Raw genomic sequence first — 17,549 nt, forward strand, 5'->3', positions numbered from 1 at the left:
TCTGTACTAAAATACAACCCAGATAATCCAAGCGGAGTGTCAAGAAATGGCACATGTTCAGTCTCAGAAATGCTTTTGTTGTGGGACACCTTTCCAATACCGGTCTAGTTCACTGGAGGGATAAAGTCTAGCACAGCAGGTTTGCTGAAGATACAGTGCCAAATTAATTGACGATCTAAAAGGGCAACATTCCTTTGCTGCTGTTCTTGAATTGTGCTAGCGATAAAATCGGATCAAACAAGTTAAATAGCCTTGTAAATGATGTAAAATTAGCTCTAACTTCATGTCCTGCACCAATAATATACTCAAGACTCTGGAAGCACAGATCCTGTGTGTATATTGTGGTTGATAGCAGCTCAATCTAGACCGGTTTATATAAATTAGTGGTGTTATCTGATTTTGTGGTGGTCAAAAGCATAACTCTTACTCACTTGGGTTACCGTGAAAATCGGGATTTAAACCTGCAGTCAGGTTTGGGGCTTTTGGCAAGTAGCCAGTGCAGGCCTCTATTAGAAAGTCTTGCCTTAGTACAACAGCAGCTAAAACCTTCCTTTTGACTCCCCTCTGACCTCAGGGCATGTCTCATTAGCAGATTAAGTCCAGAGTTAAACGAGTCCTCTGGGAGTGGAGGATGCAGCATCTACTGAGCCTGCCACTCGAGCTGAAATGATTTTCCTAAGGCCAGAAAAGGAGTTTTGTGACTTGCCCGAGGGGAGAATATCTAGAGATCAGGTTTGTTTTGCAAAAATCTTCTCATTAATAAATCCTGGGAAAATCTGCACTAAGCTGTGATGTCACAGCCCTTACCGACTTTAAAGTTAATTAAGAGGAGGGCGTGTGAAGTTCCTCTGTCATCATAAATCTATTCTCTTGTATGTCCAATGGTAGGAAGACTCCTACCCTGCTGCTGCCCGGGCTCTCATCCATCGCCTCTCGCTAGCAGCCTGGAGCATAAGCGATGGCTTTAACATTCCACCTGCCTCCCTGACTGCCAACCACTGGGGTCACCCAGAGGTAACCACAGGACAGGAAGCCTCCAGGAGCGGGCCTGCCACAGCGGGGATTAACCGCCTCACCGGGCTGTTGCCCTCAACAATTTTCTGGTCAGTAACTTTTTGAAAGGAGAGCGTGTCTAGTGCAGTAGGGAGGGGCAGGCAGGAGAGGATGACGAGAGATGAAGGGGGAGAAGAAATAGTGGCTGGATTCTTTCCAGGACGGAAAACTGTCTGTCCAAGAACTTCTCCAAAACACAAATTAAATATTCCTCTATCCACCATTAAATTACTGTGAATGGGTGGCTGCGCAACATCCTGACAGGCTGTGTAATAAGGAACACCGTGTCTCTTTTCTCCTTTATTCCTCTGCATTTTCCTCTGTCCCAGACAGGAACTTCTGTGTCTGTAAGAGTCATTATCTCCAGGACTTAGCCTCCAGTTGGGACACACGTATTGCCAATTTAGTATTAAACTTAAAAAGGAAAGGGGACGCAGACCAGAGTCCGAGACCCATGTCTACAGTTGGAAAATTGTGCTTCCTGGTAAAATGGACCACTTCCTAAACTGCAGATCTAGACTCCATACAAATGCAGAGCCCTCAAATCCTAACGAGGGCAGGATAAAGCTAAATGATGTCTTTCTTGATGTTGACTGAGCAAAGAATAAAATGAGAGTTCCTTACATGCTTGCTTGCATGTAAAGGGAAGTGAAGTGCCAACTGCACAGCTTTAGGCTAACTGGAGCTCACGGGGCATCAGCAAAACACAGGCCCAGGCCCACAATCATTCATCATTTCAACAGGGAGCAAATGGTTTTGTTCAGGAGCATGGAGAACATGCATGATTACCACTGACTCTTAAGCTGTCTAGTTGAATGGCTTGGTGAGAATGTAACTAATAACACAACCTTATGAGTGCCAAACAGCAAATTGTCAAATTGCAGATTCTGCAGAAGGAGGTGAATTCAGGAGAGAAGGCGGCTGATTAGTAGGTTTGCAGAAATCTCAGGAGGCAATACTAGAGTAAGGATCTAGAAAAACATTGATGAAATTGCTGCAAGCAAGAAAAGAAGAGAGAAGCATTGCCTACACAGAAACCCTAAGCCAAAGCCTTCTGTAAAGATACAGTTCAGGAGCAACAGAAGCCTCATCTATGAGGCTAATCCAGCAACTAAAAGTCTTATCTCTCTGTAAGATCTGGTATCCTAGGAGGCCAGAGGGAAGCCCATGACAATTTAATTTGGCCAGATGGAAGAGAGAAATCGAAAGTCTCATATGATGTTGTAGGAGCAGTCAAGCTTGAATTTGGACCAAAAGCATGTTGTATGGAGTTTTGAGTTTTATCCATCTGTAAAAAGTAGCAGAAACGATGGCAGGAAACCTCACTTCCCACTGTGTCATTAGGGAACTTTCACCCTTCATGAAAGAATGGTCTTTTATTTACTGCTTTTCTCTTATGGAGGCTGAAGCCTTCACCTGAGTGTGAACAGTATCAAGGACACAAAAACTTCCCATGGAAAAAAATCAGTACTGAAGTTAATGCTGTCAGCAGGATAACCAGCAAATTCTGTCTTCCCCAGATGGCCCAGATTTTAGTGGGGTCACCTTGCAAGACTTGCCTGTAGAATATTAAGGGTCCCAAAGTAACTGTTGGGGCATAAAAAAATGTTATGTCCAAGAGTTGCATCACAGACAGATGTTCCTTTGACAGGTCGTCCTTTGCTTAACTATTCTTCCATGTATATTTCCTGACATTCAATGCATCAGTGGCAACTCTTGGGAATAGGAGGCTGTATGGATGTTTGAAACAGATTAAAGTGAAGAGTGAGTGATCTACTTTTTATTTTGCAATAGCAGTGTGAAACCCTAGAGTGCTAGGTATGTGAGGTCAGTTTCTTGCCTTACTCCCCTTGTCTGACACCTTATTTCTCTTTCTGTCCTCTTCCTCTCCTACCTTCCATCACTCTTCAACTTGTCAGTTAATTTTTAGTGTCTGCATTTGACTGATCCAGTCCTGCTAAGAGGCTGAAGCTCATACTGATGCAAACTCCGTGGGCATCAAACTTGATGCTTACGGTTGACATTTTGTAGTGTTTTTTTCTCCCCTTTCCACAGAGATGTAGGTTGTGAAAGAGAGAGCAAGTAAGTGTGTATGCGTATAGTTGAACAGTATTTTGTAAATATTTCCTGAAAGCTTGTGAAATTTCTCACCTTCTTGATTTCCCTTCGAGTCTGCAGAGTAGGCATAAGAAATACCACCCAGTCTAGCTCTAAGTTCAGAAGCGAGTAAATAGCCATCAGTTTTACAAGCTTTGTGTCAATGCCAAAGCCTGATGGCCAAGGGTGATATGCTGAGACTTTCGAAGACAGGCCAATACACAAGCCACATTTTTAGCCATATGCTTTCTTACAGTTTTGAAGTCTGGTCACAGCTTTTTCCTTGAAAATTACTTCCCCTGAGGTAAGGTTTCCCATGAGATGGCTCTGGCATATTTATACATGCTCTGAAGTTTCTGGTTAATCAACTCGTTAGTCCTTTGGTGATTTTGAGAATATAAGTCTATCAGTCTGTGTGTGTTTTTGTTCATAGATGTGCCAATGATTTATAAATGGGATTAATTGTAAATTTAACTCATTTAGGAAACGGTTGAGGACCCAGGTACTTCTGCATTTTAGCCTTGCTTAGTCGCACTGGAAGAGCTATTTGACCCTGCCAGAGATTAGTTTTAGTACCAGTTATGAGATAAGCTTAATTAGTGCTTAAAAATAAGCACGTTAAAGCTCTCTGCAAGAGATTTGTTGTGGGGAGAGAATACCGCAGGTCCTAAATTTTTATGTTTATCTTGCTGTTACTAAGTTAATTGATTGAATTCAGACTTTTTTTGCCTGTTCTTTCAACTTTTGGAAAACTCAAAGAGTATTAAATCTTTAAAGTTTAAGTTTTCTTATTTTTAACCATTAAAAAATCAATATACCATTCAGATTCATACTCAACACACAGTGGTATGGGAAGCAACTCTAATCCTGGATCACAGGTGATACGGCCACTGCTTGGAAATAGCACTGTTCTGAGAGCAACAAAGCTGTTTCCATTTTCAAAGCCCATTTTCCCAGTCCCCTGATCAGAGTAAACCTTCATTTGACTATGTGGAAGTCCTCATTTATTTTTTAGTACTAAGTAGTAAATTTGGATTATCAATGCTCACAATTGGAATTGTGAGCAGTAGCAACCCTGTCTTCTTTCTCTTTTGGATCTTGCTGTTTGACTCACAGAGCAATCAGCTGATTTCAGTAACATACTCCATTCAGTAATTTATTTTTTGCAGAACAACAAGTGACTCACCATTCATAACATGATGAATGCTGAGAAGATTGAGCTTGAAGAGCAAAAAGCATAGATTGATTCATATATAGATGTCTTACGTAACAGAGAGATGAAATTATATTCCTTCTAGTAGCCTTAAAAGAAATAGAAAATAAGCTTATATACTAGGATAAAAATATTTTGGTTAAATCTGTTTAGCTGTAGATTAATGTTTGAAAGACAGTGGTGGAAGCACCATCTCATACTTGAGACTAATACTGTTGTCTCACTAGGAAAAATCATACTGGATAAAGCCCCACAATGAAAGTTAATGAACCTGGTAACTTTTCAAGTTATTTCTATTTGTGACCTGCATGATGGTGTAGAAATACAGATAGGGTTGCGCTGGTTATGTCTTCATTATCTATCAAATCCATGCTATATGATATTCTGAATTGTTCTTTGTACAAGAAGTATTGTATCATTTTTACTGTGTTAAATGGGAGTGGCAAGTGAAATCTTGCATATATTAGTTGCAAAACAAATTCATGCTTGAAATTTCTCACTTTAAATGTCTATATTAGGATGAGCCTCTTGTTTGAAATGCACCTAGGGCACCAGCCTGCAAACAGCATTGCAAATAGTTACATATGATATGCTGAAAACATGTGTTTTACTGCAGAGCAGATACTATCTCCAAATGTAGAACAAGAAGTAGATAACATACCAGATAGACAGGAAGGTCTGTGATTTTAGAATAAATGTATCTTTCTGTGTGTGTGTATAGCAAAAGTAGGGATAGATTTGAAATTTCATGATACAGAAAATTTGCCAAGTATTTCATATATTTGTCATGTTAGGCTAAAGATCTGATTTTTTGTGTTAGCTATTGCGTTGCTTGTAAAGAACCTGTAAATAGAGCGTCAGCAGTGGGATACAGCTGCCACCGTCCCATCCCCATGTAATAGAAGATCATTGTTAGTCTTAAATGAAACAATGCAACAGGGCTGGCAGTGAAATTACATCAAAGATGTTAATCCAATTGTTGAAGTTAGAAGCATGTTTTAATTATTTTAGATTTGAAGCAGAAGCAGTTTGACTCTAACAAAAGTTTATTGCTGCAGATCATCCTGTGGGGTCGAACTGAGAAATGCCTGAAGGAGACCACAGAGGAAATCAGGATGATGGGGACAGAATGCCATTATTTCATTTGTGATGTTGGAAATCGAGAGGAGGTCTATCGGCAAGCCAAAGCTGTGCGGGAAAAGGTTAGTGTCTGTGGAAACACCGATTGTGGGCAGAATTTAGTAACGACTCATATTTGATGAGGAAAAAAAATATATTGGCAAACTGGGAAAAAAGAAGGGTGACCATCCAGATTATGTTGTACAAAGTCTAGCTACCTGTTTTAAGTGATCCAGAAGGATTACAAGGCCTATAGGCAAGAATGTCAAAAGCTATGAAGATAATAATGTATTTAGGCAATAACAGATATTCCAACATAATGGTGACTGCTGATTCGTGAGGAGAGATACTACTTGTAACAAGTCACTTGCTTTTTTTGCAGGTGGGTGATATCACTATCCTGGTGAACAATGCTGCTGTGGTCCATGGTAAGAGCCTGATGGACAGCGATGATGATGCACTGCTCAAATCACAACATATAAACACCCTGGGACAGTTCTGGGTAAGATAAGCTCTTGTATCACATGTATTCAGGATTGGGAACGAGAGTGACAGCTTACAGCCAGTAAACACTTGGCTGCTACTAGGTCTTTCTAAATGATGCTTGGTAGAATCAGCCTGATGTGAAAAGGAGACAGAAAAAACAATGTGAGGGGCAAAGGCCAGAGGAAAGAAGTCTAAAAAAATTTAATTTTTCCAGTAGTAACACAGTATTCAATGCTCTTGTATCCCCATTCTGTGATTTCCAGTAAAATGTTTGATTTCTTTTGAGAAAGCCTGAGCTCACAGAGGATAGTTTTCTGTACAGTGATGTGTATGGAACATCAGAGGAGCATGAGACTACATTGCTCAGGGAAGGAAGCTAGTGTGAAACTCATTCCATTTTGATTAGATAATAGTAATAAAAAAAGAGCTTCTTGTGATTTCATCATTTTGTTGAAGATTTTATCCTCTACAAGAAGTTCTTAAACGTACAAAGCATTCTGTTCATGGCCTTTATCTGTGGGTACTACTTACTTACATGCTAGGAAAGATTTTGTTTTGTTTCTATGCAAACTTTGCCTATTTAGAATCTTTCAGAAAATGACAAAGCAACAAAGTGCTCTCTCACTCCTTTCCTAGCATAATGAACAGCTCAGTTTGGCTTGTTGTCTCCATGTCACCTTATTTTTTTCAGCAACTATTGGGTTTTTTGTCTCTCTGCTGAGCAAACTTTTTTTTTTCCCACTCTGTTGTTCTTCAGACCACCAAAGCATTCCTGCCAAGGATGCTGGAGTTGCAGAATGGACACATTGTTTGCCTGAACTCTGTCCTGGCCTTGTCAGCCATCCCTGGTGCCATTGACTACTGCACCTCCAAAGCCTCGTCCTTTGCCTTTATGGAGAGCCTGACCTTGGGGCTGCTAGACTGTCCTGGAGTGAATGCCACAACAGTCCTGCCCTTCCACACGAGCACAGAGATGTTTCAGGGCATGAGAATCAGGTTAGTCCAGGGGAACTAGAATAAAGCATCTCATTTTAAATGAATCATCAGAATACACTCCTAATTAATGCTTCATTTAGTTAAGAGAATTTGATGTCTCATTTGGCTGCCTGGGAACAGAGGGTCACTCTAGGCCACCTGGGACTCATCAGACTGGTTCCCTCAGTTTGCTGGCATATTCATACAGCCTGCCTGTACTGAGTGAGACATTTGCTTCTACAGAGAAAACTGCAAACTATTTTTCCCTGAGTGTATTTGGGCCATATGCAGCCACTGGAGAGGGGAGGGAGGCAGTCTGAAAATTGAGGTCATTCAAAAGGAGCAGTCTACAAATTACTTGAGAATGAACAGTACAAATTCTTTCTTTATTCGTTGAAATACTTAATTCTTTCCCACTGAAAGGCATGACAGCCACTTACTGAGGTAAGGCTATCAGTACCTCCTTTTTACCTCTATCTAAGAGAAGAAGCTAAATTCAAAGACTAATGGCTGACCAAATTAATATTTTACAATGGATAAAATAACCTATTAATATAGTTTGTGCTCTCTTAGTCAAGAAAATATGCAGTGTCAAGCTATTGCTGGAGCTGGGAAAAGCCTTATGATTGGTATTAAAAGCAACGGGGGAAAATATTTGTCTTTCACCTGTCAAGGATTTGAATCAAGAAAGAGCAACAGAGAGGAAGAGGAAAAACACCAACAGTGAAAAGACAGCATGTTGGTATTGGTTTGCATACAGTTTAAGAAAATCCCTGAATCAAGGTTCTGAATGCATTCTGCCACTTCTCCCTAAAGGCACCAACATGTACATTCTTAACCGTTTAGCTAACCCAGTAGTACTGGCTGGAACTGGAACTTTCTGCTTCCTCCAGCCTGCTTTGGGGCATGTTTGAATGACAGTAGCCAGTGATAGCTTAGTGAGTAACAGGACTTGGACAGTGATATCTTAAAGAAGTAGTTTGATTAACAAATAATTATTTTATTTTTTACTTTATTTATTCAGGTTCCCTAATCTTTTTCCTCCTCTCAAGCCAGAGACAGTGGCTAGGAGGACAGTAGAAGCCGTTCAGATGAATCAAGCCTTCCTCCTCCTTCCATGGACAATGCATGTTCTTGTCATCCTAAAAAGGTAAATATTTCCTTTGCCTAGCAATAGCCTAGCCAGTTAGGCAAGACTGGCTTACAGTCCTCTGTCTTTGTCCACCAAGGCAACCCAATATCCAGGCTCAGATTGGTTCATCCCTTCCCATGACAGACAGTCATAGAAGCAAAAGGGAGAAAACTTTCTGAGATTCCCTTTGTAGATGTTTTCCCTGGGTATAACCCCTTTATGAAACTGGTTTCTCTCCCAAAATTTGGATTCCTGAGGTCTGAACTGGTACTTGTATCTAGGAAGTTTCTTAACAATTAACATATGCATGTGGTTGATTTTGATTTAGTAAGCCACTCTTTGCACTCTGGGCTTTATATTGTAAAGGATTTCTGTACAATAAGGTATGTACATCCCAGCTGCATTTAGAGATCATTGCTTGTGTTAAAGCAATGAAACTATTAAAAAAATATTTTTGTGTATGATTAAGACAGGAATTTTAAAGTCCCTAAGGAAACAAAGTCATAAGTTCATATCCTGAAACAACTGAAGAGAAAGGACATTTAAAATTGTGTTTCCATGAGAGTTCGCACTAAAGCCTTTGGAAAACCAGCTTCAGTCAGGAACTGAAACAAGGCCATGAGATTTCTGTGGAAAATAATTACAATATTGCGTTTCAAACAAGAAAAAATAATTCACAATAAATGCTTTGCTCTGAATGTAAAATTTGGGATACTCTCAAAGGTTTCCAGAAATTCTACAGACTGAAAAAGGGCTGTTCTCCTTCTTTATTGTAAGAATTAATAATTTCTTTTCCATTACAGTTGCTGTCAGGAAATTAGATCTATATCCATACCTTAGGATAAGGAGGTCACATGCCTAGCACAAATAGATGGAAGTTAACCAGAGAATTCAGTTTAAATTTATGTATTTCAGAGTGCAAGATTCTGCACAATATTTGGGAGGAATAAAACATGATGGTATCTTCCAAGCTACAGTTTTTACAGACCTTTTCGGATAAATAGTTCTGTAGAGAAAGAGTGACTTTATGTAACCTTCTCCTTTTAGGCCTACTCACAGCAGGACACTGACACATGTTTTGTCTGTGCACTCTCACTACCTGATTTTTGAGAATATGTGTACTTATGTATGTGTATACATAAATGCATATTTACACATTCTCTTATTAGAATAGACTAAGAGGTTTGTCTGGTCTGCTTATTTTCTTTCTGCTTCTCCTGCAGCATTCTCCCTCAGGCAGCACTTGAAGAAATCCACAAGTTTTCTGGGAGCTACACCTGCATGAACACTTTCAAAGGACGAACATAGACTTGATGCTGCAAGGACTATTCTTCAGTGAAACCAACACAAGCATGAAAATCCTGACAAGGCTGTGAATCAGCAGTCTTGGCTTTTAGCCTGCTCATGTGACTTGCACTGCTCTGAGGCAACACATTTCTTGCAGGTCATATCCATAGTAACATGACCTTTGCACAGGATTGAATGACTAGCCTATGGACCCTTGGAAAGAAAAACAGAAAGTGTGAAATGTTTATATGATGTTTAATTCTTTAGAGTTCAATTGTTAAATCTACTCATAGTTTTAAGATGTAAGTTTTGTTTCTAAAGTGTCTGTAGGCTGTCTCAGCTGAGAGGCAGCACATCACACCCCATACGTTATCCCCTCTCTTCAGAGGAACTGCAATTACAAACTGCTACTGGTTTCATTTCAGCTTTTTGAATGGGGAACTTAAAAAATACTTTGAAGAACTAAAAGTTATGGACAGTTAATGGAAGCTTCCTTTCCTTCCTTCACTTTACATCCATTGATGAAGCTGCTCCCAACTCACATCAGGGAAGGAGCAAACTGTGGAGCAATGTTTTCTTTGTTAAAGGCCACCCAGGACTTCTGTCTGGAAGGACTGTGCTGGGCCCAAGAAAGCTGTCTTACTTCACCTGTGAAGTCTGGAGAGGAATGCTCAGTCAGAAGAGCCGACAGTTTGAATAGTGGAAGATGCTTTCTGTCACTGAACTCATATATGAAATTTAATTGTCTTTCTGAATATTTTTGTTCATTTATGATAAAATATATATCTATTTTTAGCATTAATCCCAGATTGCCACGCATGTAGGCAGCATCACATTGGGGATTAACTAAATCTAGAACTAAAGCTAGAGCCTGCTTGTACAAACATACATTCACTGACATAATCCATGCAGAGGAAAATCCATTGTATCAATCTGCACAGTGAAGTAAGTGGAATAATGCTCTAAAAATAGAAGAGCCAGTACTGTAGTGCTCATGAAATGTGAAGTTTGGAAGCACAGTTAGCAAAGACCTGATTAAATGCACGTTGAATTCAACTGGGAATACACCCATTGTTTTTTAGGGGCATTGAATCAGGCACTGATCAGCCAAAAGTGATAAATACTGCTCGGACTGAAACGCCAGAAGCAGCTAGACATTATTTATTTTTGTAACGATATATTCTCTTTGACAGCCTAGTAAGAGCAACATTGCATTCCTATGCCAGATGCAGTGTGCTGCGCTAGGCATAGTAATGTAGTTAAAACATATTGGAACAGTACTAAAAGAGGAATTAATATAATTGCAATACAGGAAAGTAGCAAGCCTGACTGGAGAAGCGCCTCAAGGAAGGCTATGTGGTTAAAGGAAAGGAGTGAATTTACAGCTCCTGACTTGAATTTCGAGCTTTTCCATAGATGTCCTGTGTGACCTGGGGCAAGCTGCATAATTTCAAGGTGCACCCTGACCTGCAAAGCAGATATTTCTAGTGTTTCCCTACCTCAAAAGTTTTAAGTTTGACTACCTAAATGTTTGTCAAAAGCTCAGCAAATTCAAATGGAACATGCTATAGAAAGGAAAAGCAGTATTTGTTCATAAACCAAGAGGTTCTATACAAAAATTTAGAAGAGGAAAAAACCCATATACCGAAATATATCATTTCCTAAAAGAGATCTGAGTTACAGCAGTAAAGCTGTGAGCTGTATTTGAGATATTCCTTTGGTTCTGCCACATAGAATGGAGACCAACTACTTAGGTGCAATGATGTGAATGTTAAAATCTAAAGGTCTGAACCTTACAGCAAATCAGTTGATATGTCTCTTTTTGAGCAGTTCAAGAGGAAGATATTTTTAAAAGTGCCATGGATGCAGGCCCCTCTGCCTGCATGGGTATTTTGAGGAGCTCTCCTATCTGGGGCAGTGCTTTCCTTCTCAGTGCAGAACATAGAAGCTGTAGCACTGTGCCAGCTTTGAAAAGGTTTCTTACAGTGGAGTTTTGTTTTGAATTCCTAGATGTCTGAGGGTCTCTGGAGAGGATGAAAAGAAACTTTGATCTCTGTGATTTTGATGCCCACCCTAATAGGTGCTTTCAGCTTTATTTTTTGTCATTTTTTGGAGAAGAAACCCAGTTCATTGAAAACACAATTGCAATGAGGGGAGAACCCTTCCAGGATCTGCCAGGAATCAAGGTACCATATTTATCAAGAGATGCTTGGGAGGGGAAGGGATGATTATATGTACCTCCCCTTATGCACTCTGATCCTTTCTAATTTCTTATTAATCACAGTCAGGCATGCCAGGCTTGTAGATGCAAGAGCAAAGAGAATTGGTGAAAGAGGGCACCCCCCACAGTGTCCCCCTTAAATTAAACCTTTATGCTGAGATTCTATTCATTGATGACATCCTAATGCAAAAGTGAGGTAAAAACTAGTACACACACTGAAATTAACTCCCCACTCATCCCCAAGTCCTGCGCCTTAGATGAATCTGCTCTTTTCCTGCACTGCATAAAAGATGTTCCCTATCTTCAGAGGTTGTCTTACATACTAAGTGCTGTTGATTTCTTTCTAATGAATATAAACAAGTCGGAACATAGCTGAAACTCCCGTCATCTCACTCCTCTCATACACACACATACACACAAACTTCCCTCTCTCTTTCCCTCAGGGTCTCTGAGCGGACAACAGGTCAAATAGCAGTCACAGTGGGGGAGAGGTATGCAGCAAACAGAAAATAATGAGGAAAACATTGATTTTGCTTTGCAGATAGTAAGGAAGAGTTGGGTAAGAGAGTTTCTGCTCTTGTGAGTGTTGTGAGATAGAATGCTCTCCATCCAGTGAGTTACTTGCAAATTTGGATGAATATATTTGAAGACTTTTTTTTTTTATAGACAGGCTCCTGCAGAATGCCTGCTGAGGTCTACTGTCCCTTTTCACATAAGGTTAGTATTGGGTAATCATGAAGTGCTGCAAATGTGGACAAGCTTTGTTGAAGCCTCAGGCCTTCTAAAAGGAATTTCCGCCCTGTGACTTATTTTAATTTTGGTTTTCCCTGCTCTTTCCACTGCCTCCTGCTTTCCACTGCACAATTATTTTTTTTTTCCTTCTGTTTTCCTATGTCATTACTGCACTTTTCAGTGCCACCATCTTGAAGCCAGATGTCATACAAAGAGTCTGGAGTAAATCTAAATCAGGGTATATATTTATTATCCTGCTGGAGGAATCTAGGTGAAGCTGTAGGAGCAGGTCACAGAAGTTTCATATGAAATTAGCTAAGCTCTTCCAGTTTTACTTGCTCCAATCTATGAAGAAGTAGAAGACCCCTTACTATAGTTTTTATACAGGAGATTACTGCTGTTTTAACATTGGAATGATAGAGAAATGTTAGCCATTTTGGGACATATGTTCTCCTGACATAAAAAGACCCTATTTAAATGGGAGGATTTTTCAGTTCCAGGTGTTTTCAGAGGCTGGTGTTTGTACAAAGTAATTTTCAGAATTAGCGAGGCAGGGCAGGGAGAGGAGGATTCCTTTGTAAGTAAATCTGATTCCTCGTGTTTAATATTTGATTTTGTATTTTGTTTTTGATGAGAAAAAAAAATCACATTCCCTCATGCACCCTTTGTGAACTTTAAAAAGGTCCTTCCAGCTGTAGCCCTGCTGATGGCAAGCTTTTAGCAGGATGAAGAAAAGGAGTGAGCCCTGAAAGTGGGAACTATATACCCTACCTACATTGTTCTGCTGAGGTTAAAAAGTGACAGAGTCCATCCCTCTAGTTCTTCTAGAACTGCACAGAAAGTGCCTGGGCAAGTGATTCTGATGTTTGCAAAGAGAAACTTGTTGTACTTTTATGTAATGTGTTAATTAGTGTGGGTGGATATGATCAGATCTAGTCTTGCAAGCCTTTCAGACAACTCCCTGAACACTCCCACCTTCAGATATTAACAGATACCACTGCACTTCCAAATCTCATAAAAACCTGGTAACAGACTTAATGCAGGCAGAGCATAAGTGGGTGCATTTATTTCAAAGAGAACACATTTGTTTGTAGAAGACATTAATTTGGCCTAGTGTTTTCCTCTAGATGAAATGCAAGTATTGAGAAAAGAATACAGGGTGACCTTGGATCATCTGTTTTGTTTTTATTTCTTCATGTGGCTTTAATAAACTTAATCTGGGTGACAGCCACTTTTTTGACAGCACTTGTTCCTAAGTTTGGGGGTAAAGCAAGATTATGGCAAATGAAATCTTTCACATTTTTCACCAAACAACCAGAATATTCTGTACTGTCCTTGTAGCTCTCACCTCCCTGGTGCTAGGATCCTTCAACCTGGTATTGCTTCTCAGCCTGCTGGAGTTTGGAGACTGAGCGAAACCTGCCAGTCACAAGCAGCAGCTACGTTCTCTAGGTGAACAGAATCCTCTTTGTTAGAGTGCTTTTCTGAAGGAGATTTTGAGATGTGAATAGTGGCAGGCACCTCTCACAGATTTCAGCAACTAACTTAGAAAAAGACATGAAGAAAACCAGGACTTCACCCTCTCCCTGCTGCTTATTCTCTTTTATCCAGTGTTTCCTATGGGAAGTTGTCAATTCAGTCACTTTTCTGACTGATAAACTGCCCCTCTTGCCACCCTTTAGTTTACTAAGATCACCTCAGTACCTTTCTTCAATACCTTCAGGGAGTTGACAGCTTCAACAGAAACAACCCTTTCTGTATTCTTGAGGAGAGTCAGATCAGCAAGGTGATGTGTTAGAGAGAAGACCAGACTCTGTGTTGATGGGGCTGAGGTACCCCAGCCTGTAGACTACAGATGGAAGACACAGGACACAACTTGAATGTTGCTAGTACCATAGAAGGTAGTGAGTTTCCCCTGCTCCTGTCATCTTTCACCCTCTTTTGTTTCTGTAACAGATCCCTCAAGCTGACGCTTTAGCAGAAACACATACTGACCCAACCTGTGTAGACTGGATACAACTGAAAAGCGTAGACCTCTGAGGAGACAATTTATATCTTCACATCTTCCCAAAGAGTCCAAACTTATTCGTTCCTTATGCTCACCTTTGCTATGGGCATCATGACATATTAACACAGAAAAAAAATCAAGGCAAATGTATATGGCGATTTTTCTGCATAAATCTAGAAAAGAACAGTTCCTCCTTAAATGAGGGGAGAAGGCACTCTAATTTGAGCTTGAGAGTGACTGAAAAGTGAGTATATGAGAAAATAAAATAGAGGATAGATGCAATCTTAGGGGGAGTGTGGTGGCCCTAAACAGCCAGAGGCGAGACGCCACCTTATATTCCTGAAGTTATGTAATAACAGAGGCATGTGATTTCCATCCAAATACAAAGTCTATAAAAGAAGCATGTTGTTACTCCTACCCATTCCTATGGGTCACCATGCCCTAAAAAGCAGTCCATTAACTTTGTAGCTTGCTGGCTCAGAACGCCCCAATACACCCGTTACTGTTTGCTGTCTCGTTTTTTTGAGGAAGGGAAAGCAACCCATATATGTAAAAACAAGAAAGGGTCAGTTTGACTCACCACTCACTTTTTCTTAGCCAGCTGCAAAGGTCATCCATCATGCCTAGGTATTACAAGGACATGTGGTTCTCTGGCTTGTGTTAGTAATCATGCTGACCTAGTGCTACTGGGTAGATATGGTTCAGTTTCCTGTTTTTTTCTTATGCAAAAGCATTTTTTTAATTTGAATTTTATTTATTTGAAAGAGTTGTCTCTGTATTGTACAGGCTTTTCACGGACAGGCATCCTAGGCATCAAATTTCCGTATGTTAATCAAATTATAATGAAAAGAATACAAAAGTGAAAAGTTGCTGTTTGACATCTTCCCCAAGCATCTTCTTCCCCAAGCAATGTGGAATTAATGTAGAGGAACACTGTTGGAACATCAGTGCCTTAAATCTAGACATCTCAGAAGCCTGCTGGCTTCTGTATGAAAATGACCCTGGCTTCCAAAATTGACTTCCTTCATGTCTCTGCGGCAGTTTGCCACTGAGATTGGTTACCTGAGCAAATAACTGTTATGGTGCACTAGTACAGAGGAAGACTGCATAGAAAGCTGAGGTACATATAATCACTGAACAAATTGATTTAAACTTCTGGTCCCGCAAGACACTTTTGAAAAAAATAGATTAAAGAATGAGATCACACATGATAGCCAGTACAAAACCAAGTACTGCAGTGAGGTCTCTAGTTGCCCTTAGGTGCCTGAGAGTAGCCCACACGTCTCCCAGAAGTCCTGCCTTAGATTTGACCCCTGACTGGTTCCTTCCCTTGAACCACCATGTGCAAACATTGGGCATTGCGAATACATTCACTGAAACGCTTCATCATCGTCCTTTTTTAGCACTGGGCACTTTGGAGCATAGCCACCAGCTTCTGCTTCTGCTTTGGGCATTGCCATTGATCTGACGAGCGTTCCCTGATACTGTTCTGGCACATCACAGTATTAACATTAGCTGTAAGAAAAGGAGGCAATTCATTGCTATCTTTTCCAGGAAAGTCAACTATTAGTGCCTTTATGCAGAGACAGGACTGAAATAAATGCAGGGGTGATATGGTTTCTGGACTATTTTGGCTATATGAAAAATGCTGTCATATGGAATAACGGTTTATAATAATAAGGGCTCATCTCAGAAGAATGTTAACAGAAGATGGGAATGGTCATAATGGAAAACAAGCGATATCCGAACATGCAGTTCCTCTTCCTGGAGCCTGCTAGGAATGCTGATTTCATGCAGACATGCCATAGCGAAGTCAGTTCACTCGCATGGTCATTGTACCCCCTGCAACTTTGCCTACTACAAGTAACAGCAGAGGTGACAAGCTCATTGTCTCTGCTCTCTTAGCTGTCAAAAGTAGCAAAATAAGAGCTTTTTTTAAAAAAAAAATCCATCCATTAGAGAACAAAGCAATTCTTTGGTTCAGTGTCAGCCTTAGATGATGGAGAAGACTCTCTCAGGTACCAGAAAGAGAAGCCACAGCATCTTGGTTATCTAGGATAACCAAGGGATCAAGCCCAGCCAGCATCGGTTCAGGAAAGGCAGGTCCTGCTTGACCAACCTGATCTCCTTCTATGACAAGGTGACCCGCCTAGTGGATGAGAGGAAGGCTGTGGATGTTGTCTATCTGGACTTCAGTAAAGCCTTTGACACGGTTTCCCACAGCGTTCTCCTGGAGAAACTGGCTGCTCAAGGCTTGGACGGGTGTCCTCTTCGCTGGGTAATGAACTGGCTGGATGGCCAGGCCCAAAGAGTGGTGGGGAATGGGGTTTACTCCAGTTGGTGGCCGGTCACCAGCGGTGTTCCCCAGGGCTCTGTGTTGGGGCCAGTCCTGTTTAATATCTTTATCGATGACCTGGACGAGGGGATCGAGTGACCCTCAGTCAGTTTGCAGGTGACACCAAGCTGGGCGGGAGGGTTGATCTGCTGGAGGGCAGGAAGGCTCTGCAGAGGGACCTGGACAGGCTGGATCCATGGGCTGGGGCCAACTGTGTGAGGTTCAACAAGGCTCAGTGCCAGGTCCTGCACTTGGGCCACAGCAACCCCCTGCAACGCTGCAGGCTTGGGGAAGAGTGGCTGGAAAGGACCCCGGCAGAGAAGGACCTGGGGGTGTTGGTCGACAGCCGCCTGAAGATGAGCCAGCAGTGTGCCCAGGTGGCCAAGAAAGCCAACGGCATCCTGGCTTGTATCAGCCATAGCGTGGCCAGCAGGAGCAGGGCAGTGACCGTGCCCCTGCACTCGGCACTGGTGAGGCCGCACCTCGACTGCTGTGTTCAGTGTTGGGCCCCTCACTCCAAGAGAGACATGGAGGGGCTGGAGCGTGTCCAGAGAAGGGCAACGGAGCTGGGGAAGGGTCTGGAGCACAAGGCTGATGGGGAGCGGCTGAGGGACCTGGGGTTGTTCAGCCTGGAGAAAAGGAGGCTGAGGGGAGACCTCATCGCTCTCTACAACTGCCTGAAAGGAGGCTGGAGAGAGGTGGGGTCGGTCTCTTCTCCCAGGTCACAAGTGATAGGACGAGAGGAAATGGCCTCAAGTTGTGCCAGGGGAGGTTTAGACTGGATATTAGGACATTTTACTTCACCGGAAGGGTTGTCCAGCATTGGACCAGGCTGCCCAGGGAAGGGGTTGAGTCGCCATCCCTGGAGGGATTTAAAAGCCGTTTGGATGA

At 41.5% G+C, this 17,549-nt stretch overlaps 1 protein-coding gene across 9 annotated transcripts in view; it reads left to right on the plus strand.

Annotated features, from left to right (window-relative positions):
• The window catches only part of DHRS3 (dehydrogenase/reductase 3), a 190,273-nt gene extending 173,050 nt beyond the window's left edge, over positions 1 to 17,223 (plus strand). For all 9 annotated transcript variants that reach the window (XM_072883802.1, XM_072883800.1, XM_072883798.1 and 6 more), the window contains 5 exons: positions 5,422 to 5,565; positions 5,865 to 5,984; positions 6,726 to 6,964; positions 7,968 to 8,093; positions 9,299 to 17,223. In XM_072883802.1, the coding sequence (XP_072739903.1) occupies positions 5,422 to 5,565; positions 5,865 to 5,984; positions 6,726 to 6,964; positions 7,968 to 8,093; positions 9,299 to 9,383 (714 nt within the window). In that variant the 3' untranslated portion in view covers positions 9,384 to 17,223. The remainder of the gene's footprint in view (positions 1 to 5,421; positions 5,566 to 5,864; positions 5,985 to 6,725; positions 6,965 to 7,967; positions 8,094 to 9,298) is intronic.
• The last annotated feature ends 326 nt before the right edge of the window (positions 17,224 to 17,549 follow it).

Source organism: Ciconia boyciana, chromosome 19 (genome assembly GCF_034638445.1).
Source record: "Ciconia boyciana chromosome 19, ASM3463844v1, whole genome shotgun sequence".
NCBI classification, from domain to species: domain Eukaryota; kingdom Metazoa; phylum Chordata; class Aves; order Ciconiiformes; family Ciconiidae; genus Ciconia; species Ciconia boyciana.